The following is a 24715-nucleotide window of genomic DNA, read 5'->3' on the forward strand; positions in this document are numbered from 1 at the left end:
GTGCAGGCTAGATTCTTTATTACAATTCAGTTTTGCTGGAAGGAAGAGGCTAATGGGAATGTCACACTATTAGGTCCACATGCTGTTCACTCTAGCTGCTTCTTTACCTGTCCTTCTTGATGATTCTGGTCCCATTTTCCACTGACAGTATTCAGTCCATTTATGCTTAGGAAATGATACAAAAAAGAAATAAATAATAACAGTGTTGGATCTAAGGCAGCCAGGGAGCTTTATTTATACTCCTGCCACAGTCTGATGATTGGTGCAATCACATTTATTGCTCTAGCAGGTATTTTCCAGATCTAAACCAGAATATTTTGTGTCCCTGTCTTGCTTTGTAGAATCCCAGCAGTAATTTTCCAGACATTATTTCCATCTTGCATTTTTCTGTCATTTTGCTTCTCTCTCTTCCAGATTATTTCACATATTCTGACATAACCCAAGAAAACAACAGATGGCAACTTCATCCAAGTGGGTGTTATCCACTGGGACTGCAAAACAGGAGCTTGTTTTTCAGTAACTTCCTGCCTTTCAGGTTAAAAGTTGCAGAACTTACTGCGGTGCTCTAATGTGAGTCTCAAATGTGGGTTAGGGTTGGATTGTCTTAGGCAGAGTTAAGTCCGCTGTTTTCAGTAAGATGAGATGGAGCCCTGCCCTCAATCAAGATTTTGAATCCAAACTCACTGTTTAGAAGTGGGATTTCTAATGTGCAATGCATGAGTAGCAGTGATAATGCAGTCCAGCAGAAGAAACAGAGGTAGTATAAAGAAAAGTAGAATGTTGAGAAGTTGTGTGGTTATGTGGGAAACAAAAAACAGTTGGCAGATTAAAAGGCTTGGAAGAGCAGCAGTAAGAGGAGGAAGGGAAGAGAGAAGGAATAAAGAAGGAAAGGAAGGAGGATCAGATAAAGGAGAAAAGTGGTAGAGAGAGAAGGAAGGAAGGAGAGAAGGATGGATATAAAATATAGGTCATATTTAGCCATGCAGTGGTGTCACTGGACTCCTGAGCAAAGTTCTATTTCTTCAAAACTTTAGGTCTTCCAGTTGTGCCAAAAAAACCCAATGAAAAGAAATACTCTAAAAGTTTCAAACAATGAGACACATTTATATTGGATTTCTTTGGATAGAAGTGGGGCAGTTTCTGTATCTTGTCCTGACAAACAAGGAAAGTTTTCCTTCTGCTCCTCAACAAAAAAAATCCTTTTCATCAACAAAGGGAGAGGAGTGCAAGTACTTAGAGCTACATATAGTGATTAGCTATGAATTGGGAAAGTAAGCATAGAAGCATGAGAAAATTTAGCTCAGGTCACAGATGAATTTTCAGCTTTTTTTCTTTTGCTGGGCCTTCTCAGCCCACAGCTTAACCAGGAGACAGCTAATATATGTAATAACTGCTACCAAAGAGAGAGGTATGTATTGTTAAAAATAGTGTCAGAACACAGGAAAAAAACATTGAGAACATAAAAGCAAAAGTAGGGGATAATCTTTAATTCTGTGATAAGGGGGAACTAGAATACAGGGCATGTCTATTGTCACAACTGAAGAGGTTTCAAATGCGTACAAAAAAGACCAAATCAGACAAAGATGTAGGTAGTTAATTGGCTTCACCTCACCTGCCTTTGGGTGTCTAAAGAAACTCATTTGACCTGAGCTAGTGAGGCAAAGTTCCCACTGGAAGGAAACAGATGTTTCAAAGAAACAATTCATCTGAACCATACCTGCCTTAGGTTAAGAGGAAGTGAGTGTCCTTTCAGGCTGTCTGGTTTTTTTCTCTGAGTATAATGTGGAGCTTCTGCTCAAACTTTGGTGATGTTTCTATTTCCTCCAGTTAGAGCAGCACTGGGCAACCCAGGATATGCACTGTCACCGCAGAAAGCATCAATACCTTGTTGAGATGAGGAAGGCTTTTGTACCAGATCCAGGAGGATTGTGGTGAGTGACCCCCAGCCAACACCTGAACACCCACACAGCAACTCATTTATCCCCCTCTCACATGAAACAGGAAATAAACAAGCATCTCTGTAGGTATTGGCACTTGGCCAAGGTTAATCCACCACATAAAGTGGGACTAACCAACTTGGTCAGTCTTGTACTAAAATCCTGTATTTCACCTACTTGTCAGGAGGACTTTGTATGTTGATCAACCTGTTGAATTAAAAGATTGCTAAACAATTGTTTACAAACCCTGGGAGCTATAAAAGCAATCTGAAATACTGCTATCATTAAAGATATTTTGGACTACTCATTTCTTCCATCAAGAAACAGAAAGAATATAAATGATGGCTCTTTCTCATGGGCTTTTTAATAATTAGAAATCTTTACAGAACCAAGCAATAGGGTTGGTAAAATACAGATGTCATATTTTTAGTGGCACAAGTGGTAACACACTTGGCAAGAAACCAAAATTAAATTCCGCATTTCCTGATACTGACAAGGAAGTAGGAGAAGTAAAAATGCCTATTTACTTACACACACACACACACAAAAAAAAAAGTTCGCTATGTTTAGTTGTCTAAACACTTTCCCTGTTTGTTCCACCTAATTTCTTTGATGATTTCAACTGCAATAGTTTCTTCAGTTTGTCTCCCTCTAGTGGATCACCCCTTTTTGTGTGTCAGCAGATACTTTATTTTCAATTTTTAATTTTTCCATCACTGGTATTGTGTGGCTATAATGTTATTATAATAATTGAATAATCTATACACAGCAATTACTCTATTTCATTCCTGATGACTGCATCATTTAAACTTATATTTCTTCCTATTGCCCCAGGTATCAGCTGTCTGGGCTACAATTCATGCAAAGTATTCTCAATTCTCTTCTCATCTTAAAAAATACAATTATACTGTATTGCTTTTTGGTCATTCTTCTGTCTTCTAGATGATTTCAGGCACTGGACAAGTAGAGGCCTATGTAAAGCAGCCTTTTAAGTGGTCTAAATTAAGACCTGGTGAAACAAAATAAAGCTAGGCACAGTTAACTCATGTCACAAATATGGAATGCCTTGTCTAAGCCTCTAGCAAGTATCATCTTTCAGCAACATAGATATATTCTATTGCTTGATGAATATAAGACAATGTGGCCTAGTCTTATTTTTCAAAGAATCCATATGTAATTAGGGGAAGAATATATTTAATTATACCAACATAGAATCTCTCTTGGGCTTATTTGTATCATCTGCAGCATGATCTTAGTGTTTCTGTGGTGGATCAGAGCCCTTCTGTGTTCAACATCTATAAACCACAGCAAAAAGGCTTATTTCCTGCCTCAAAGATCTTACACTACAAAAGAGTGTAAGGGCAGCCAAAAAAGTGGACTTGGCAAAGAGAAGGTGGGAATGGAAGAAGCAAATAAGACCCGATAGTTGAACTATTGCTGAATATTATTAGTGTTAGCACAGGCTGCCAAACATCTTTGTGACTGCTGCATTTTATAGGCAAGGAAAAGGTTTCAGGTTTGCAAACACAGATCTGAAGAAGGAAAATCTCAGGACCACTGGTACTGCTACGTCTGAAGGGGCACAACTCTTCCAGAGTAGAAGTTTCTCCCTGTGAATACATTCAAATTATACTGTTGATTTTCTTTCCTTTTGTCCTCAACCCAGATAATACTGCTGTTCAAGTAGGACATAAAATAGATTTTGTTGTAATTAAGCAATTAGCTGCACAATTAAATCTGAAGTTAGATAAGTTGTGTGAGCTGCTCTTTAAACTACTTGTGAAGTTACACCCAGGTTTATTTGTTCCCTGTTCACTGAACTCCCACCTCCCCTTCTTCAAATTCCTTCTAATACTTATGGGAATAAAAATTAAGAACAATAGCAAGAAATCTCACTGTAAGTTCATGCATACTGAGATACTAAGCCACCACATTTTTACTTGGGCCTGTTCCCTCACATGGCAGTGAGCTGATTCATCTTGCACCAGCTTAGAGAGTGGAGAGAGGAGCTCATACCCATTCCCACTCCCTTTTTTTGTCTACTTGGGAAGGGATTTCAGGGGCTGATCTGGAATGAAAAGCTGCATAAGAGGGCATTAGTACCTTCCCTTCTTACCTGCTGTACTCTCTGCTTCCACAGCACACAACATAGTGGTAATTAGATTGTCAGCTACTGTTTGTGCAATAGAAAACACAGCCAAAGCACTCTCAAGTTTTAACAAAAAAATCCTCTCTCCTGTGAACTTGTGTAATTGTTCTCCTTGGACCGATTCTGCTAACGCCTACCCACTTGAATAACTGTACTCATTCTTTGAAATCAAAGTATGACTGACTAATTGCATGCAAACTGGCTTAAGCCCTTAAATTCTGAGCTTTTGAAGACAAAACTGCATCTGACATGCTTTGTGCTACTCTTGAACTACTTCAGCACACTATGAAGCAAGGAAATAAAAGTAGAAATGGAGGCAAGGCTTTTAAGATGTCCTTAAACTGACCTTCAGAAAGAACCAACAATGAACACTGAGAGAAAATTTGTCAATGAAGAGGAATATTGTCCCAAGTGTAAACAAAAGCTTCAAAATCCCATTTAAGCATTCTTAGAACATTAATCCATTTAAGATATTAGGACAGAAAAAGACCATTGCTGAGGACAGCAAGTGAAATTTTAGATGGGTTTGGTATATCTGTCCTACTCAGACAGATATCATATTTCAATTCTGAAAATAAATTCAGAGGAACTTGAGGTCTTTTCTTATTTAAAAGGCTCCATTGTGGACTTTAAAAGTGTTAATTTTACCATACAGCCACTTATAAAACAAAGGAAAAAATCCACCTCCTAATGTATGAGCTAACAGTGTACAGTTAATCTCCTCATAATTACCATTTTCACATTTCTTTCACTTGTCATAAAATTGAATCTCCCCAGACAGACTGTCTGATAAAATTATATAGCTAGCTACAGTACTTCAAAAAGAACAAGTGAAAGTTTCATAGTCACACACACTGAAATTCTGGTTGACCTAAAAAGAAAGAGGTTTTTGTATCTCCTGCCTCTTCTTTTGGAATCTATCCTTGGTTCATGCGGTAAATGTCTCTAACTTTCAGTTTGAACTATTTCATCTGAACGTAACAGAAAAGTAAAAAAAGAGCTGAAACAACAATCAGATTGTTAAAGGTTTGTCTTTGCCTATTGTATAAAAGATAATGCTGCTGTATTAAAAACACTAAGAGAATTCTAGTGAAGTTGGAGTTTCCCGGGAGGACCTGTGTTAAATAGTCTTGTCCTAAGAAAGTAAAGATCATGCTTCACTTCAGATGTAGACTTAAGAGATGAATGACAAACATCTTCAAGGTCCTTTCTTTTAGAAAGAAAATCCTATCAAGACTGCATGACAGCTGGCTTTTTTTTTTTTTTTTAATTTTTTTCAAAATTTTTAGGCCATTCTTTAAAAAAAGATTTAATCAATTTTCAGTTTAAAATTCCCAAAAAAAGAGTAATGTCATTAATTCTAATTTATATTACACACAAGATATTATATTAATACAACTCTGTGGGATTTCAAATCTCAGACCAGGTCATTTAGAGCTATTTTAAATCTGCATTTTTGTACATGTATAGCCTGTGAAGGTTTTCATTCTGTGTTCATGTAATGCTAATGCAGTCATGACGTGTGGGCCACAATGCCTCATCCCACAGATGACAGCACAGAAGGCACAATTTTGTGTATTTTATTTACATTGACAAGGTCAAAGGGTCAGGGTGCTGACTATGAACTCTTCTGTTAGATGGACCCAGAACATATGCCAGCAGGGAATTCATTGGCAGCTCCCTTAAGCAAGGACTTGGAATATTAATGTCTAAGTGGAACAGTTGGATGCTCACCTCAGCTTTCCTTCTGAAGTAAATATTTCACTGTGTGCCACTCATAGCTCTGCCCTGTGGCCAGCCAGATGTGCTGACAATTTTACATAAAAGTAATGACTACAGAGAGGTGAAAGGTTCAGAAATGAGGCAATAAGTATTTTCACCTTTTGGGAATATGTAAATCCAATAAAAGGCCTCAGGCTCTACTGCACTATTGTAACTTCAGCAGCTGGAGTATGGCAAAGCTGTATTCATTAACAGAAAATATGAGCTTGTGAGATTGCCTCACAGTTTATTGAAACTTAACCTTTGTGATACATGGAATTAGCCTGTGCTTCACAGGGATTATGCTGAATTATAGAGGAGCAACATTATTCCTGCCTTTAGGAAATCTGGCATTTTACTGATGATGTTGGATCAATGGCACATGCCACCAGTGACACTTTGAAGGTTATTCTGTGCAATCTTCTCTAGACAGCAAAAGGCAGTCCATTGAGACATAATCATTAGGAAAAGCAAGTTGTTTATAACTTAGGGGAAAAGGAAACCTACTATTTCAACATGAAAAGGGATAAAGATTTCAGGTAATCATTGATCAGATTTTGCTTAGCTCTTAAGGAATTAACAGCTCTACCAACATTTTGTGGCTGTTTTTGAGCTGTGGGCTGCATCTGGAAAAGCTTTAGAATATAGGCACATAAGACTGGGATGGAACTAGTGTATTTTACCAGATACTACCTGCCCATTATACTAACCAGCTAGGTGTAGAGTTGCATAACACTCCAGTTATAAATTCAAACACTAAATACAAACCAGTGAGGTTTGTTTGACAGATATTTTACACCAGTGTTGAGGTGGGTGAAGAGGATACCAGATTTGTTTTAGAGGATCATGACAGCCAGAAGGACACAGGAAGGACAACAGTAAACATCCATCTGATGCAAGTACAGATAAATCAAGTAAAATATAAGTGAGCTGATACCCTACATTGATGATTAATGTGTATCAGAATAGTGTGGCCAGCAGGACCAGGGCAGGGATTGTCCCTTGTACTCGGCACTGGTGAGGCTGCACCTTGAATCCTGTGTTCAGCTTCAGGCATCCCAGTACAAGAAGGACATTGAGCGTGTCCAGACAAGGGCAACAAAGCTAGTGAAGGGTCTGGAGCAGATGTCTTAGGAGGAGCAGCTGGGGAATATGGGGTTGTTCAGCCCAGAGAAAAGGAAGCTCACGAGTGACCTTATTGCTCTCTACAACTGCCTGAGAGGAGGCCATAGACACATGGGGGCTGGACTGTTCTCCCATGTAACCAGTGATAGAACAAGAGGAAATAGCCTCAGGTTGTGACAGAGGAGGTTTAGTTTGAAAATTAAAAAAAAAAATTCTTTCACAAAGAGCTGACAAGCATTGGAAAAAGCTGTCCAGGGAGGTAGAGGTACTCAAAAGACATGTAGGTGTGGTGCTTAGGGACACAGTTTAATGCTGGACTTGGCAGAGTTGTGTTAACAGATGGATTCAATCCAAAGGTCTTTTCCATCCTAAATTAGTCTATAATTCTAAACACACATCCCTGAGTTCCTCAGACTGTAGTATTCAGCATCCAGGTACTGTCTTCTTCAGGAGGTGAGACAGCAGCAGGATCTCAATGTGTGGATTTTCAGTCTCTCTCTTTTTGAAGGGGTCATTGTCTTTGCTGAAGTGCTAACACCTGAAGTGTTAACACTATGCTAGGTATTCCCTAAATCCATTAGCTCATACATGAGCATTGTTAACGCATGCTAGGCTTTGCCAATCTAAAACCTGTGAAGCCAGTGAAACCCCACTGTCTGGTCATCTTACTAATTCTGTAAGAAAATTTTGTATCAATAGCAACGATAACAATATAGTTATATTAGACACATATTGTTATACATCAACAATTTTGTTATACTTAATGTAACAATACCATTTTAGTATTTAATTCCTGAACATTTGACTTCATGCAGTTCATGCAATTCTGCCATATTAGTTTACTGCAGCATTTTCAGTTTTTCTAGAAGAAAGAAATAACAAAAAGAAATAAAAATTACAGAAATAAAAATTATTAAAAGAAATAACAAGTACAGAAATCAAATAAAAACAACCCTCCTGCCTCAAAGTCCAAGCAACACATCATCAGAAGAGCAGAGATGCCCCTACCACTCAGACAAACACCATGAGTGAACCAGTTGAGTATATTTTCAGTGGATTTCACAACTATTTTTGTAAGCAGAAGAATACTGGGGGTTCCAGTGGTGCTCAGGAGATGTAAAACAGTGGTCACGGTCCTTTCAACCTCTGTCTTAACCTCATCCCTCGTTACTATTGAAAAACACCTGAAAGACAATGCAGTCATTGGTCACAGCCAGCATGGCTTCATGAGAGAAAAGTCCCATTTATAAGACCTAATTTCCTTTCATGACAAGTTAACTCACCTGATTGATCAAGTGAAGCAAGTTGATGTAATATTTTTTTATTTAAGTAAAGCTTTTAATACTGTCTCTCACAGGGTCCTGCTGGATAAAATGTCCAGCTCGCATCTGGATAAACACATCATGCAGTGGGTGAGCAACTGGCTCACAGGCTGGGCACAAAGGGTTGTAGTGAATGGGGTGACATCAGAGTGGTGTCACTAGGGAGGTTCCACAGGGCTCCATCCTTGCCCTCTTCAACTTCTTCACAAATGACTTGGACACAGGACTAGAAGGGATACTAGGCAAGCTCCCAGATGATAAAAAACTGGGAAGAGCTGTTAACTCCCTTGAGGGCAGGGAGGCCCTGCAGAGAGACCTGGACAAATCAGAGGGCTGGGGAATCATCACCCATATTAAGTTTAATAAAGACAGGTGCTGGATTCTGCACGTGGAATGGGGCAACCCTGGATGTACTGACAGACTGGAAAATGAGAGGCTGGAGAGCAGTGCCATGGAAAGGGACATGGGGGTCTTGGTCCATGGCAAGTTGAACATGACTCAGCAGCGCCCTGGCAGCCAGGAGGGCCAACCGTGCCCCGGGGGTATCAGGCACAGCATCACCAGCAGGCAAAGGAGGGGATTGTCCTGCTCTGCTCTGAGCTGGGGTGGCCTCATCTCAAGCGCTGTGTGCAGTTTGGGGTTCCACAATATGTGAGAAACATTAAACACTCTCACATTGGGAGTGTCCAAAGAAGGGTGATAAGGATGGTGAAGGGCCTTGAGGGGAAAATGTATGAGAAGCAGCTGAGGTCACTTGGTCTGTTCAGCCTGGAGGAGACTGAGGGGAGCCCTCGCTGCAGTTACAGCTTCCTCATGAGGAGAAGAGGAAGGACAGGCACTGATCTCTGCTCTGTGGTGACAGTGACAGGACCCCAGGGAATGGCCTGTAGCTGTGTCAGAGGAGGTTTAGGTTGGATATCAGGAAAAGGTTCTTCAGCCAGACAGTTGTTGGGCACTGAACAGGCTCCCCAGAGAAGTGATCACAGCCTGACAGTTAAAAAGTGTCTGGACAACCCTCTCAGGCACATGGGGTGACACGTGGGAATGTCCTGTGTAGGGCAGGTAGTTGGACTTGATGATCCCTGAGAGTCCTTTCCAACTTCGCTTATTTTGTGATTCTGTGATAACTTTTTACTCTCACCCAACATCCATGTAATGGTTTCATGCTCCCCTGCCCCCTTCCCCTTCAGGTTCCTTGCACTTAATTCACCATTTTCTAACTGTCCCTTTAGGCTTGGTTCCTGATCCATCTGCTCTGAAGAAGCACAGAACGTACATCAGTGTCTTTGAAGTGCTCTCTGGTCATGAAGGAGAAATAAAGAGGGGAAAGTCTGGCTCAACCACTGCAGTCTTCTAGAAGATCATCCTTCATATAAACAGAGTATGTTGACCTACCTGTTAAACTATTATATATTTCCCCAGTTTTCAGAAACCCATGATTCACACATACAAAAAAATAAAAAAAGTGTCATGAAAAAGCATCTTTCTGAAACCAGAATGACTCTCTTCGCATCTTAGCAGAACTCTACTCCTTGATCTAAAAGCGAAGTATGGTGAAGTACCTAATTTTAGAACGATTTTCAGGTGGCTAAAACCAGATGTAGATTTATCAGGCAGGACAAAGGTTTTAATCTTTACTCTCCCCTCCACTTTCCAGTAACAACAGGGAAAGCAGTAAGCATTTCCTTCATGTGATGTGGCTGTTCAGCCATGCACCCTTCCCAGTCACGTAGGGGTTAGAGCTGCTCCTGAGTAAAACATTTCTCTTTTCTTTTTTGAAAAGTTGCTAAGCTATTTTTGTTCAAGTTTTCAAAAGAAGTGTTCTGCCTGCGGCAGAAATCCAGCATGAAAAATTTCTGCCCAAATTATTAAAGAATGGTGGAGTAACAAACTACTGAAAACAGATGGAATTTGGCATAAGAAATTACAGATGCCATCACTCATGGCCTTTATACTCTCTAAGCATTTATACTGTAACACATATTCAAATGTGCACTGCCAGTCAGAAGAGTTCTCACTTCTCTTACCTTGCGTTCCTTAAAAAAAACCAAAAAACCAACAGACTTCTGGCTGTAATACTGATCTTCAAGAAATGTACTTCCAAGTAGCTAGAGGCTTTTATGTCAACCTTCCACTCAGCCATCAGGTGGCAAGAACCTCCGTACTTTAATGTTATTATTTCTTACAAAAATCAGTAATGATTTTAACCTTACTCACTGTTTTAGTTCAGTGTAACAGTGCAAACAGCAAAGAAAAAGTCAGAGACAGAGGGGCCTGAACAGATACCAAGAAAGCTAATAGAGTGGATTTTAATAGAGTGGATTTTAATTTCTTGAAGGAAGTTGCCATACAAAGAGATAGCAAAAATCTTTCAACCCTTAACAAGAAAGGTAGTAATGATACACTCTGGGGTGGGAAATCTATCATAAACACCACTTGTAGAATGAATTATAGCACTGACTCTTGCTTATATTATAAGAGTGCAGAGGAAAAAGGTGGATAGTCTAATAATGGATTGGATACAGAGAAAGACATAATGAATGAAAGTCAGTTTAGCAAGAACTAGATGAGACATTTTACATTAGAACCTGCATATATTACTGGTGGACTCATTTATTTTTTATATCAACTTGGATTAAACAAGGGGACAAATTTAGGATTCAAGTCAACAAAGAAACAGCTGTGTATTTCCATTTCTATTTGATTTATATAGTTACAAATCAATGTCATACAAGAGAAGCACCTTCTGGTATATCAAAGACTCACTGGAGTGAATTAGAGTGGCTCCATGGAAATAACAGTTATATTTGTTCAAAATTGATACACAACAAGTCTGTCTCTCTCTACATCTACTATTTAAGGCAGCTACAGCTAATTTGGGAGAACAACTCTAAGTTTTAATCCGAGGAAGCTAATTTTGCCTAACTGAAAAGAAATTATACAGAAGTATCCTCTTGATCTCAGGAAAATTAATGGTAAGGAAGGCCTGCATCCATTAATGGCATGACTTTCTCTGTTAGTATCACCAGATGGAATCCACATCACTAGGGAATTGTATGAATTCTAAGAGACTTCCCTTTTTTATTTCTTCACATTCTCATAGTTTCAAAGGAGTTTAATGTTAGACCTACCCTCTAGACAAAGCTTTAACAGTAAATGAAGACTGACTTACTCCTATTATTGTAGTCCAGCCAGACCATTTCAGTAAAATTCAGGCCTCAGTGCATTCAGTGGGAGATTTCCTACGAAGTTCAGATGAAGCCAGGATTTCATCTCAGCTTCTCTCTTCTGGTGTAGGAGAACTGACTACAACTAGGCAGAGATGATGCATTGTTCTTTATAGTCTGCACCTGTGTCTAATTTAGTCTTGCAGCTAGAACTACTTGACAGCTACTAGAAAGAATAGTCTGGAAACTGTCAACTCAGAGGGATGCTTTTAGAGCTCTCACTCTTTGGAGTAAGTTCTTTTCTGTTTATCAAAGGAAAAGTATTTTTGTTAAGAAACTTGACATTCCAAATAAGAGTGCTGTTAAGTCAGGGAACGAAAATATGAAATTGCTGTTTGTTACCAGTGCTGTAAATCTTGCTGAAAGCCTTCACAAACACACCAGATGCAGACTGCTAAATCCTTCCACTTCATGACAGCATCGAACCACTGACAGAATCACGCTTTCCACAGAGAGGACTGAGCAAGTACCAGATATGCAAATCCTGTATGCATCACTTATGATTAGCAAGTGAGGCGGATGCCATACTCCAGCAATAATTTCATATTGTACAGCCAGATAAAAATTTCACACCTATACAAGAAAAAGCTTGATTCTATGCATCCACACAATTACATTAAATTTTGAGTGCTGTAAGGACTGAGTGTATAACCTAAAAACAGTGCAACATTCAAGTTGTGCATCTAAGTGTTTGTGTACACATGTATACATGCAACAAAATTACCATATCCACAATTATGCACAGAGATAACTATGTTTCCATTATATCTTTCACAGCAACGGTTTGAAAATCAGTAAGTATAGTTTTCTCTAGCTGCAGATGGAAAGTTGGAGGCTGAACTTCAAGCTGAATTTGAAGTTTTGGAAAAGTTGATTAATTCAGAATTTTAAGACAATGCTTTAAAAAGTAAAACATTTTATAGATACATGACTCAGAAAGGGCTGAAATTTAAAGCATTTAGCTTGACAGGTGCATCTACATAAACACACACAGAGGTAAAAGGAGGCTTTGTACATTCACAGTGTGAAATCACTGTAAAAACACTGTGAATCTGTACAAAACTGAAATGTCTCCTTATTTTCAGCATAGGACAAAACCTATTCAGCATTCAGGTGATGCATTTAATCGCTTGCGTATCTGTTGCTATTTATTCTTCTTTATGTAGCTATGACAAAGAGGAAAAATGTAGTCTTCTAATTTAATATCCCAGATTGCTAAGATATATTCATAAACCATTCCATTGTAATTTTGCCTCACTGGCCTTCTAGTCTGTTCCAACAGACCTTCTTGTTATTTAGCCTATCTTTAGCCTCCAGCATTTGTGATCTTCAGCTTAAAGAAATTAGGGCAATATCCATAAAAGGATGTTTCAATTTAGTTTATCCTGCCTTAGACCCAGAAAACAGGTTCACAGACCTATATTAGGTACTAAGAATAGAAATTAGACCTAACCAATACCCTAGCCAACAGGAAATGCTGAAGAGTTGAAATTTTACATCTCATAAGTGTTTAATGCACCTAACATTGAGCTGCAGAAACGTCTAGGACAAGGCAACATTCCTAGTTCCTAATATCTTATGGGGGCTTAGAAGTCTAGGTTGTCTATGTTTAAATTGATGCTTAGCTCCCACTTTAATGACTTTCCTTTGGAATAATTATTCAGTGCTGGAAACATGCAGGAAATGGGAGGTTTACAAGAGAAAAATCCTCCTGGTTGAGAGAGAGCCAAAACCTGAAGTACAGCTAAAGGTGGTGGCTTCATTCTGGCTTCTACTTCCACAAAGGTCCCTCACCATCTTTCTACTGGCGCTGAGAACCAAGTCTCAAATGGATTTTCCTTGGAATTAGGCTTAGTTATCGTGAAAGCTTCAGCCTTCCACAAATTATTCTAAAATTTACTCCTGAGCTTTCACTTAAATCCAAGAGCATTACCTTTAGCTGGAATAAGTCAGTTTTGAAGTCTATTTCTGCAACGTGACCTTTTACAAAAATCTCACATCTAAGCCAAACGTCACTCCAGAGTAACCCAAATTCCTCCTGAAGTACGAAATGCCTGGATCCCGAGAAGGCAGGCGAGGGGAAGCACTGGGGCAGGAGGGCCGTCAGAGACCAGAGGTAGAAAACCTTCGGCGCACGAATCCACCTCGGCCGCCGCTGCCCGCGCCCGGCTCTCCGGGCTGTTTCAAACCTTCCCAGCTGCGGAGTTCAGCCCCCTCGTATAAAAAGAAAACATTCTGTTCTCGCACCCTCCCGAGGGGCCGCCCCGGGCTGTGGGGCCATGGCCCCGCTCCACCAGGTCCCCGCACCCCGCGGCACCGGCCCGCGCCCGCCCGGCCCCGGTTTCCGGCGGGACTTTGTGCGGCTGCGCTTCCCTTCCCCCGCGCTCGGCCGGGCCGCGGCGGTCCCGGTCTCTGTGCCCGGGCTGTGCCCGTCTCCCCGCGGTCTCTATGCCGTCGCGGGTGCTGTGCCTGGGCGGCGGGGCCGGGGGGCCCGCTGCGCGCAGGGTCCGCCTGCTCCTGCGGCAGGTGGTGGGCGGCGGCGCGGCCGCGGCGCGGTACGGCCGCTCCGAGGTCAGGGCGCTGCACAGCTCAGGTAACCCACCCCGGCCCCGGTGTCTCGGCCCCCGCTGCCTCTCCCGGCTGCCCCTGTTCTGGCCACAGCCCCGGCGCTGCCACCGCGCCGTGGGGAGGCCTGGGCAGGTACCAGCCTGGGCTGCGGGCTTGTCCTTGTCAAGGCTGCGCTGCCGCCCCTGTGTCTCATGTTCGTGAGTGCCAGGGCTCCGGAGATGGGCAAGGGAGCTGGCGAAAGGTTTGGATAGCAGGTCCCATGAGGCGTGTCTGAGGGCGCTGGGGCTGTTTAGCTTGGAGAAAAGGAGGCTCGGGGGGAACCTTATCTCTCTCTATAACTCCCTGGAAGGAGGGTGTAGCCAGGTGGGGGTCGATCTCTTCTCCCAAGTAACAACTGACAGGATAAGAGGGCATAGCCTCACGCTGCACCAGGGGTGATTTAGACTGGACTTTAGAAAAGATTTCTTCGCAGGAGGTGTGATTAAGTGTTGTAATGGACTTTTCAGGGACGTGGTGGATTCACCATCCCTGGAGGTGTTTAAGGAGCGTGCCCTCGGTGCCATGGTCAGGTTGGCATGGTGGTGCTTGGTCATAGGTTGGACTCGATGATCTCAGAAGTCTTTTCCAACCTGGCGTGAGGGGAAAGGGCAGAGTTCAGTCACAGGCTTGCAGGGACGCTTACTGTGGCTCGTGATAGTTCCTGGTCCAAGCCCTTCAGCCGCAGTGAGGCAAGGGGCAGCCCTGCAGCTGGTGCCTGTGAGAGCCACCCTGCCCTGCAGAGCGTGTGTCCCATCTCGCCGTGCTTTCTGTTCCTGCCTCGCACGGCTTCCTCTTCCCGCTGGGACAGAGCCGCAGGGCTTGTCTGACTGTGCCGGCAGCGTATGGTAATGAGATAGAGAGTTCACCTTGGGCCTGCAATGACCTGAAATGCCCTGGAATATCCTCTGGTGACCTTTGAGACAGGTGATGGGCCTGTGCCGAGTAGAGGCGGTGTCGGGAAAGGGTGACATATGCTTGTGATAAGTGACACTTCTCAGGATGAATGCCAAAAGCAACAAAACTCCTAAGTACAGAGTGAGTGATGAGTAGTGACCGGCAAGTGATTCTGCTGGGGGAGTACTTGCTCTAGCTCTTAATTACACCCCTTTAATCCCATTTCTCTTCATGTTAATATTTTAAAATCTGTTTAGTAGTTAACCAGTTCATTTCTTTGTTTAGTTTCTGAAAAGTTACTCAAGAAGGAAGTCTTTGAGGGATGGATAGCGATAAAATTCCTTCAAGAATTTGTGAATAGATAATATCTTATTTGTGAAAGGTACTAAAAAGACTAGAGTTATTTTCCATCAAAAAAATTAGCATGAAAGAAAACAAGTTAATAATGATGTGAGTCAAGTAGAACAAACACCTGAAGAAGATAGCTCAGCACTTTTCAGCCCTTTGTCGGGATAAGTAACCTTAAGAAGAAAAAGAAATTTAGCAGTGTAAAATGGTAGCAAATGCAGCTATCATTTCATCACTTTAAATGTGTTGTGGAATGCAGCTGAGTTTAACTCAGTGATATTTGTGAATACACTCTGTATATATGTGAATAATAGGAGTATCCCCAGTTACAATCAATGATGGTAGGAGTTTTGGTAGAAAGATTCTCAAAGCACTAGAGAATCTTGTAGATAATATTAGGGATATTTGCCCTCCCAACACCTGAGACATCTCATTCTTTGTAGTGCTTCCCATTTTGTCTGTGAATTTGGATCAGAAGCTGATTTTATTGAGAATATGAAGCATTTATATACGGTTTACCTGTATGACACTTCTATAGTATTCTATTTTTGGTCACAATTTCACATTGATAACGCATTCTTCATGATCCCAGTTACCTGGTAATCATTACAAGGTTTCATAACATATCTCTTAATCACTTCTACCCCAGGGAGCAGTTATCTGTGTCTGTTTCTCCAATGGTTTCTGCTTGATTACACCTAAGATATCAGGCTCCATTATCAGTTCCATTGTACTCTCTGTCTTACTCTCCATATTTGGGACCTTGATGTTTAGAATACTGGGTTTTTTATTTTGTGGGTGTTTTTTAAATGAATTTTTAAATGCTTGCATGTCGTCTTACAGACCCTAGTATTTTTTAGAGGATACTGAAGTTACAAAGGATGATCTGAAATTTTTTGTGCCATATGTGTTTTGCTATTTCCGTGCAGCTGCTGTAATTACAGTTCTTGTTGTAAGTGGTGTTGAGATTGCATAAATAAATAAACAAAATGTGTCTTAAAAGGCTGGAAGCTGTTAGGAGTCAACTAAACAGCAAATTGTTGTGTAGGCAGTAATTTGGATGTGACATCCCTGCCAGGTCAGGTTTGAAATCCCAAACAGGATTTACTGTCTGTCTTGGTACCTTTTGAGTGTAAGGGAGGAACTGTTGCCTGATGCTGTGCTGGTACATGTGAAGAAGCCATCTTTCTTAGCTTTTCAGCTCAGTCTTTGCAAAGTGAATGTGGCTTGTTGGTTCACTGAGGGCTATGGAGGAGTTGCTAAAGCTGTCAAGTGGTAAAGCTTAAGAGAAGTCTCAAAGTGAAAGAGACTGCAGGACACAAGGGTAATGGGAATGTCTAGGAAGGGTTTGGGGTTGCACAACTTTATTAACGAGAGAAGCAGTTTATAGTAGCAAGTGTTGTAGAAGGCTGTCAGAATAATTTTTAATGTGGGTTTCATGTTTCCTTCTAAAAGACTAAAAAGTATCAAATTTTTGTAGACTTGTGGTGAATTAGTTTAAATGCACTGGATAAAATGGAGCTGGATAAAATGGAGTTCTGTGAAACTCAGTTCACATTCATTTATTTTAATCTATATGTAATATTAATGTTTTTAAAAAGTTGACAGAATACACAATATTGGAGTTGCTGTAAGGGATGACAGGGAACAAAAGCTGAATTGGATGTAAACTGAAGAGCTGGAAAAATAAAAAACATTGCTATTTAGATAGTACAGGCAAAGGAAGGTCTCTTGTGTGCTTTGGGCTCAGTGTACATAAAATAACTTATGCTTTGTCACTTATGTCCACCAATATATGTACTAGCTACATTTGCTGTTTTTCTGTAGCACTGCCTGTTCACTTCCTCTACTTTCCTTATATGAAATTTTTGGTCAGTTCCCCTTCCTAATCAAACTCGTGTTTCTGGCCTAAAAGATCTGAGTAGTACATACAAGTGTATCTGTTAAGTAAAATACAGTCACTTGTGAAAATTGCATCACACTTCAGAATCCTGTAATGTTCATCATTGGTGTACAGGATCTAAAAGATTGGTAAAAGATCTATAATCTGAAAGAAAGCTCTGAATTTGACTGTGTGTTTGTAAGTGTTTTGGGTTTTTTTCCAGGTTTATCATTGTCAAAAGACTAAAGATCTCATTAATGATGGATGTAAATGCTTTCTGGCACATTGCCTTTTCCAATTTTACCTGTGTCATTATCTTTGTTGAGGTTCACTTGTTGACAGCTGAGAGTGTGTTTCTGACAATATTTTTTTTCGCTGGCAAAACCTATTTTTAGAGAGACTTCATTCTTTCTTCTTTCTCATGACATTCCTATAATTGTTCATTGCCTCCGTAGCTGTACTTAGGGGACTGCATTGTGGTGACTGAAATGATTCCAGGGATTTGATTTATGGTGAGCCTTGTGTACGGTTGTTGCGTCAGCACAACTCAGAAGGCAGCAAATGGGGATGGGAATTTTCAAAGCCAGTTGTCTGAAAGTTTGCAGAGTTATGCCTGGGTTATTTCAAATTATTCTAACGTTTAGAAAAGAAAAGGTTCATGGTAAAAAAATAGTGTATTTTATTAGACATGCTGATGTAGCTGGAACAAAGGGGTAAAATGTCAGGTCAGCTTCTGCTGGGCTTCACTTTTGGTATATAGCTGGATGTCAGTAAATAGTTTGAGTGTTAATATTTGCCTGTTGTTTGAAATTTAATTTTTTCTGTTAAACAACTCTTACAGGCCTGATATGTGTTGATGTGTTCTACAAGTTGTGCCCAGCCTAATGTGTAAGATTGAAGTTGTAGCTGCTTGGCATACTCAGGGACTCAGGATAGTTGTAGGGAATGCCATAGCTAATTTTAAAGCTGTTTTGTCAATTTTGGATAGCTTTTCAGTAAATGTGAAATTTCAAAAACATTTATTTTTATTTTCAGTTGCAGATTCTTTTTGACTGAAATTAATTTTTGAAATTATGCTGATGTACTTGTTATCTAAGCTCAGTTTAGAGTAGATAGTCTGTTTTTTTTCCACTGAGCAAAATGTACTTCAGAAACCTTTGTACAGTTTGAAAACACTCTGAGCTAATTTTTCACAAAAGTGGCATTGGCTACAGAAGATTTGAAAGGGAGCACTGGTGATATGGTGGGCATCTGTTACTGTGTGACTAAGAGGAGCTGGTGGATATCACTTTCTACAGACAGCTAGCAGTAACCTCCCACTCATGAGCTTTCATGCTCACAGGGGATTTCAGCCATGCAGACCTCAGCTAGGAGGGCAGTCTGTTATTGTGTGTGCACTCTTGGTACTTCCTAGGCTGTGTTGGTAAAAATTTTGTAACTCAGATGCCAGGGTTAGGGTTATCTCTTCACTTTGTCTGCTGCTTTCAAGTAGGGAAGAGCTGTGACCAGTTTGGTCGCAGGTGGCAGCCTGGATCTCAGTGACTGGAACGTGACTGAGTTTCACGTCTGGAGGAAGGCTGGGAAAGTGAGCAGCAGAATTAGGATCTTGGACTTGAGGACCGCAAACTTTCACTTATTCAGGAGATTGGTAGGTAGAATCCTTTGGATAACAGCCATGAAGATGGAAGGTGCACAGGAGAGCTTGAAAATTTTTAAAGAAAACTGATGGCAGCTCGGAAATGAACCATTCAGCAGTAGCAGAAGGCCTTTTTGGCCAAGCAGGGAACTTCTCAATGACCTAAAACACAAAAGGGGAACATACAAAAGTGCAAGTAAGGACAGACAGCAGGAGTTTTAATAAAAGTGCAATTTGGTATGTAGGGACAAAATCCCTACCATCTTACCAGAGTGCAGACATTTAGTCCAGAAGAACCCTGATAAGCCTGAGAACTGGGACAACAGAAACCTCAGAAAGTTTAAGTCTGAAGATCTGCTAGTGGACTAAAGTGTTTCTAGGAAGAGTCTGGCTGAGTAACAGCTTTGGTGAAAAGGCTGTGGGGTTGCAGTGATGTCTGGTTGAATGCAGCAGGGGAAGAGTTTGACTAGAGTGGCTGTGCAACATCCATCCTTGAAGGTTTTGCGATTCAGTCAGACAGAGCCACAGCTCATCAGGTCTCAACTTGGTAGTAAACTGATGTTGAGGTTGAAGATGACCAGTGTTTCTGCAGTGTTCTGATATTTGATGAAATGGGCAGCTTAACCCCTCTCTCACATAGTAAATGTATTAAGAAGGGATATTCTGGAATTTATCAAGTCTGTGTAAGACCATCATGGTAGGAAACATTTAAAATTGACTTTTTGCCTCATAAGACTTTTGTAATTGAGCAATATCAGACTCCCTACTTTCAGGGTAAACAAATAATAGCTTTTGCTAAATAAAGATTGTATGCTTCCTGCATGGCTGGGTCATAGAATCATAGAACATGCTGAGTTGGAAGGGACCCTCAAGGTTCATTGCATCCAACTCCTGGCCCTGTGCAGGACATCAAAAGAGTCCCACCACATGCTTGAGAGTGTTGTCCAAATGCTTCTTGAGCTCTGTCAACCTTGGTGTTGTGACCACTTCCCTGGTAAGCCTGTTCCAGGATTCGACCACCCTCTGGGTGAAAAGCCTTTTCCTAATATCCAGCATAAATCTCCCTGACACAGCTTCAGGCTATTTCCCCAAGTCTTATCACTGGTCACCAGAGAGCAGAGATCAATGTCAGATAAGATTTCAAATTCATTTTGTTGATCTTTTACTAATGCAGAAAAATGAGTAAAAATGTTTCTCGAGTAAACATTTTGGTTTCATGACACCTTGGACTGTAACCAGTAAAGACACTCATTAGCCAGCCCAAAATAGACAATTGAAAAATCTAATGTTGGCTTCAAACCTGAAAATTAAACAAATAGAAGGTTTAAGAAGAAGGCTGAGTAGAGATTGAATAATATTCAAATTTTAAGTTTGGAACAGTTGTTTTTGGTTTTTTAGAGGGAAAGATTTCTTTTTGCCTATAAAAAACCAGAACTTTACTGGATTTTTTTGGGTAGCTCAGATAGGTTTTGTTGTGTAAACATTTCATCTATTTCAGTCAGCAGCAGCTGTCAGACAGCAGCATCCTGTTGACAGGAGCTGAGCTCCACCTCTACTATGTGTGAAGGCACTGGTGGTCAAGGAACAAACTTAAACCTTGTGAGTGCAGGGAATAGGTTTCTGTCCCTCATATTCATGTCTTTGAGCTTTGAGAGGTTTCCAATACTGATGTGAGGTGCAGAATAGGTAACAGTGTTGCTCAGTGAATGTAATATTTGCAGCCATAAAGACGGCCAATAAGAGCTGCTATGAAATGTAAAAAATAAATAAGTTATAGGGCTGCCTTTTTTTTCCCTCCCCTTAATAGTGTATTTGGCAAAGTTAAGGAAAAAGAATAAACCTGGAAAGTATCATTTCTGTTTCTTCAAAATAAGTCAGCTCTTCAAGGATTAGTAAAAGCTGACACTCTTGTCTGTTTCTTTATGGAAGTGTGCTGGATAAATACCAGTTCAAAGCACATTTTTTTTCCCCTCCTTCACATTAGAATGAAATTAAGACCTGGAAATATACATTTGAATATGATATAGATTTCAGACTTTACTTTAACAGGTGTGTTTTCTCACATGGAAATTATTATTAGCAGAGCTTAGCACCTTCACAGTTTTAATATGTTCTTGCTGTTGCAGGCTCTTGAAACCAGATGGTCTGTGTACAAGTGAATGTGCAGTATACTAAGGAGAGTGTGTTAATCTCGCCTATTTTCAGGACTAAAGAGGCCAGAAGGCAATAAATTCAGCAACCTAAAAACATAATGTTCCTGAAGCTTCATTGTAGTGTCTTACAAAAAAGATAATACAAATATGATTTACATGTGAGATTGGAACTGTTTGTGTTGTATACTCAAAAACCTAAATACAGGTATAGATCTCTTCGGGTTGTTTTCTTTTACAGTAGGATTTCTTAATTTCTTTATTTCAAAATAGCCTTTTAAATGTATTAATTTTATTCTTTTTATATTCATGAGGTTTTTTTACCAGAAAAATGGCAAGTAGAATAAAACTTCTTTCTACTTTCTAAGTTCTTAATGTGTGGTTCTTGATGTGCAGTCTGACCAGTGTTGCTGTAAATAATTTAAACAGCAGTGCCTTTTTCTTTTCAGCATAGAGGAATAAATAGTAGGATTAAGGAATAGTCTCTTCTTGGGAGGTAGAGAGGTGAGGAAGGATAGTTGGTGTGGTACTTACTAGCTGTTAAGATCAGTCAAACCTGCCAAGTGCGTAGTGAGACTGCATGTTCAGGAAGCCTTCTCGCTGAGATTGTAACATCACATCATCCACAGTGGGTCAGAACAAAGGTCTGTCAAACCTACTGTTCCATATTGGCCAACAGTGAGTAGGAGATGCTGGGGGAGAATAAAAGCACAGGGTGTTCTTGCAGGGGTGCCCTGCCAAAGTGCCTTCCCAGCCTCCAGCTGCCTCCTCTGCAGCTCGGGGGCTTGGAGCTGGAGGTGCTGCCTTTCTATTCAGACTGAGTAGAAGAAATAGGCCTGCTTGTCTGAAGAGCTCTTCTCAGTTACTGTAAGAAACAGATACAGACAATAATATTGATTAATAATATTGCTTAATAAAATCTAGGTCTAAAGAAGAGAGCATATCATTCAGTGCTCTGCAATTCCTGGGTAGCTATATGTCCATGTATGCATTTCTGTATTGCCAGAGGTGCAATTCAGACCTGTCTTTTTCAGATGCAGTAGAAAGATCTCATTGCACGTATTGGGGCTTTTTCATATCTCTTTTTTTCCAGACAGTCTCTTCAGGATCGTGTTACTGGTTTCAATCTTTATGTGCTGCCAATTTTTTACCGCTATTGCACAGGCTCTCAAAAGACCTCCTGTGTCTGTATCCTATCTGCCCTGTGAATGGGATGTCCCCTTTACCTTTTGGGTTCTGACCAATGTGGCTCTTGTTTTGTTTCAGCAGCCATGTTTCTTTGTGTATATTATGCACTACTTGTATCCCACTGTTTTCCCCAAAGACTGTGGTATCTAAGGTTACTTTTTTCTCTGTGGGAGACAGGAAAGCAGAAGCACATCTTCATTGCTTGCCCAAGCAAGCCTGATACAGCCTACAAAGTCTCCATCACAAAATCCTGTGGATATAGCTCTTGTCCACAATAGTGTGGGAGTAGCTTGTGGAATGGGTTGGAGTATATGTGGGCAGTTCCATAATTTGCCATGTAGTCAAACAATTTGGGATACATGTGCTCAAATTACGGGTTTTGCTGATTTAACATCACCATTTAACCAAAAAGGCTGTTATCAGTTCCTTGCCAGCTGGTGAAATGCTAGAAAGAGCCTGTCCAGAATGACATCTCTGTTCAAAGGGTTTGGAAATGCAGTGGAAATGGAGTAACAAAACATGAGTTTTTAAACAACAACAGAAGAAACAAATTGAGATGAGAAAATGTAGCCCAGGTGGACGGGCATGATAAGATTAGTGGGCTAATCCTCCCTGTGCTCGTTTAGCTAGGAAAATGGACTTTGCTGTCTTGGTTTATTATTGCTTAAGGTTCTATTAAGCACTGCTAATATTTTTGCTTTTTGGACAGATGCAAGCTGGAGGCAACATTTGTCTCCAGGTAGCAACAAACAATTAAAAGCTGAATACCCTATGTGCTTGGCTCTCACCACATCTTACATATAGTTCTCTCCCAGTCCATTTTTCATGAAAGGGTCCATTTTTTGTAGGGTCCATTGATGTCTGGAATACTTGTGGGATTTTTGAACATGGTTAGATGTGTTGATCAAGAGTTAGCATGATATGGACTGACATAAACACCATGAGAAGTGATGCATTTTTCATTTTTCACCTAGTCAAAACTTGGTTTTGATTTGTTTGATTTTTTTTTTTTTTTCAAGAGAGTGTAGGAAATCAATGAAGGCTTTTCAGTACTGTGCTAATAAACTAGGTAATTGAAATTCTATCCTGTAGGTGATATTATCATCCCAATGTATTGAAAAAGTTTGACATCTTGTTGTTTTGGCATCTTGGCCCTACTGGGTTTTAGAAGACTGTGTATGCATGAAATACTATTTACTATTGAGCTGAGGTGATTTTAGCTAGGAACTAATTAATCATATACTCTTGTCTCATTGCATGTTGGCTGGGGAATTCTGAGAAAATAAACTGTCACTAATTTCTTAGGGATTTGTAAGGCAACCTGCTCTTTTTAGAATGTTATATTGTTCCAGGCTGAGCTAATGAGAAAGATGTCAACTTTTGCAGGAAGCAGTGGGCTCCAAGGGTGTTTTCATCAACATGGAGGTATTTTCATAGAACCATAGATGAATAGAATATACTGAGCTGGAAGGAACCCACAATGATCATCAGCTCTTGGCCCTGCACAGGAATTTGCCCCAAGAATCCCATCACATGCTTGAGAGCATTATGCAAACACTTCCTGAGTTCTGTCAGGCTGTGACCACTTCCCTGGGGAGCCTGTTCCAGTTCCCAGTCATACTCTCAGTTGAAGAGCCTTTCCCTAAATCTCCCAACACAGCTTCATGCCTCCCTGGTCACCAGAGAGAAGAGATCAGTTCTTGACCCTGCCCTTCCCCTCATGAGGAAGCTGCAATGAGGTCTCCTCTCAGTCTCCTCTTTTCCAGGCTGAGCAAGCCATGTGACCTCAGCCACTCTTCATATGGCTTCCCCTCATCCCATCACCATGGGTAGCCCAGATTAAAAAGGTGTGATGGCAAAAACTTGGTGCCCTGCTATGATCCCTATTAGCTGTTCCCCAGTGAGAAAGGGTGAGCTTGGAACTGCAGTAGAAGAAAGGGAGAGGGAGATGATGCTTAGTCAGTAAAATAGTTTTCCTTACTTTAAAACTCAAAGAAATGGGCAAAAACACCGGGATAGCCAAAGACTAGATTTTAGTCCCTGCAGTTCTTGTGTCTATTTTTCAATGACTTTAATTTATGTAAGAGTTCCCAGAGTCAGGACCAGGGCTCTAAAATATTGCAGGACTTTCTTTTGGACTGTGTTTGAATGCTTGAGGCTGGAGAGGGCACAGTGCTCTTTGGTGCATTTGAAATGAAAATTCAGCAAGGGCCAGAAAAGGACAGCTAGACAGCTGCCTAATTCTTAGCTTAGCCCAGCTCTGTTTGGAATCATTCCACTTCTGGGCTCTTGCACAATCAAAGTGTGCTTAGTTCTAGCATGATGAGTGGGAACTGCTTATTTCTGCTTGCCCTGAGAACCAGGGATGGATCCTTGTCTGCCTTTTATATGGCAGTATTGTGTCCCACTTTCTGGCAAGCTGTTGGAGCACTGTATTGCTCCAACTGTATTGTTGCATGAAATTTATTATATTGTATTGCATAAAATGT

General features: G+C 40.7%; 1 protein-coding gene and 2 long non-coding RNA genes across 4 annotated transcripts in view; 2 read left to right on the forward strand and 1 right to left on the reverse strand.

Annotated features, from left to right (window-relative positions):
• Nucleotides 1–394: 394 nt before the first annotated feature.
• LOC132323641 (uncharacterized) lies at nucleotides 395–9636 on the forward strand. Its single transcript, XR_009485394.1, has 3 exons — nucleotides 395–570; nucleotides 1828–1931; nucleotides 9527–9636. It is a non-coding gene; the product is annotated as an uncharacterized LOC132323641 (long non-coding RNA).
• LOC132323640 (uncharacterized) lies at nucleotides 7258–13859 on the reverse strand. Its single transcript, XR_009485393.1, has 2 exons — nucleotides 13455–13859; nucleotides 7258–8156 (listed from the first exon to the last, which is right to left on the reverse strand). It is a non-coding gene; the product is annotated as an uncharacterized LOC132323640 (long non-coding RNA).
• Nucleotides 13860–13905: 46 nt separating this feature from the next.
• Nucleotides 13906–24715, forward strand: part of VWA8 (von Willebrand factor A domain containing 8) — a 182733-nt gene continuing 171923 nt past the window's right edge. For both annotated transcript variants that reach the window (XM_059839092.1, XM_059839093.1), the window contains exon 1: nucleotides 13906–14114. In XM_059839092.1, coding sequence (XP_059695075.1) covers nucleotides 13970–14114 — 145 coding nt within the window. In that variant the 5' untranslated portion in view covers nucleotides 13906–13969. The remainder of the gene's footprint in view (nucleotides 14115–24715) is intronic.

The sequence above is a fragment of the Haemorhous mexicanus genome, chromosome 2, assembly GCF_027477595.1.
Source record: "Haemorhous mexicanus isolate bHaeMex1 chromosome 2, bHaeMex1.pri, whole genome shotgun sequence".
Lineage (NCBI taxonomy): Eukaryota > Metazoa > Chordata > Aves > Passeriformes > Fringillidae > Haemorhous > Haemorhous mexicanus.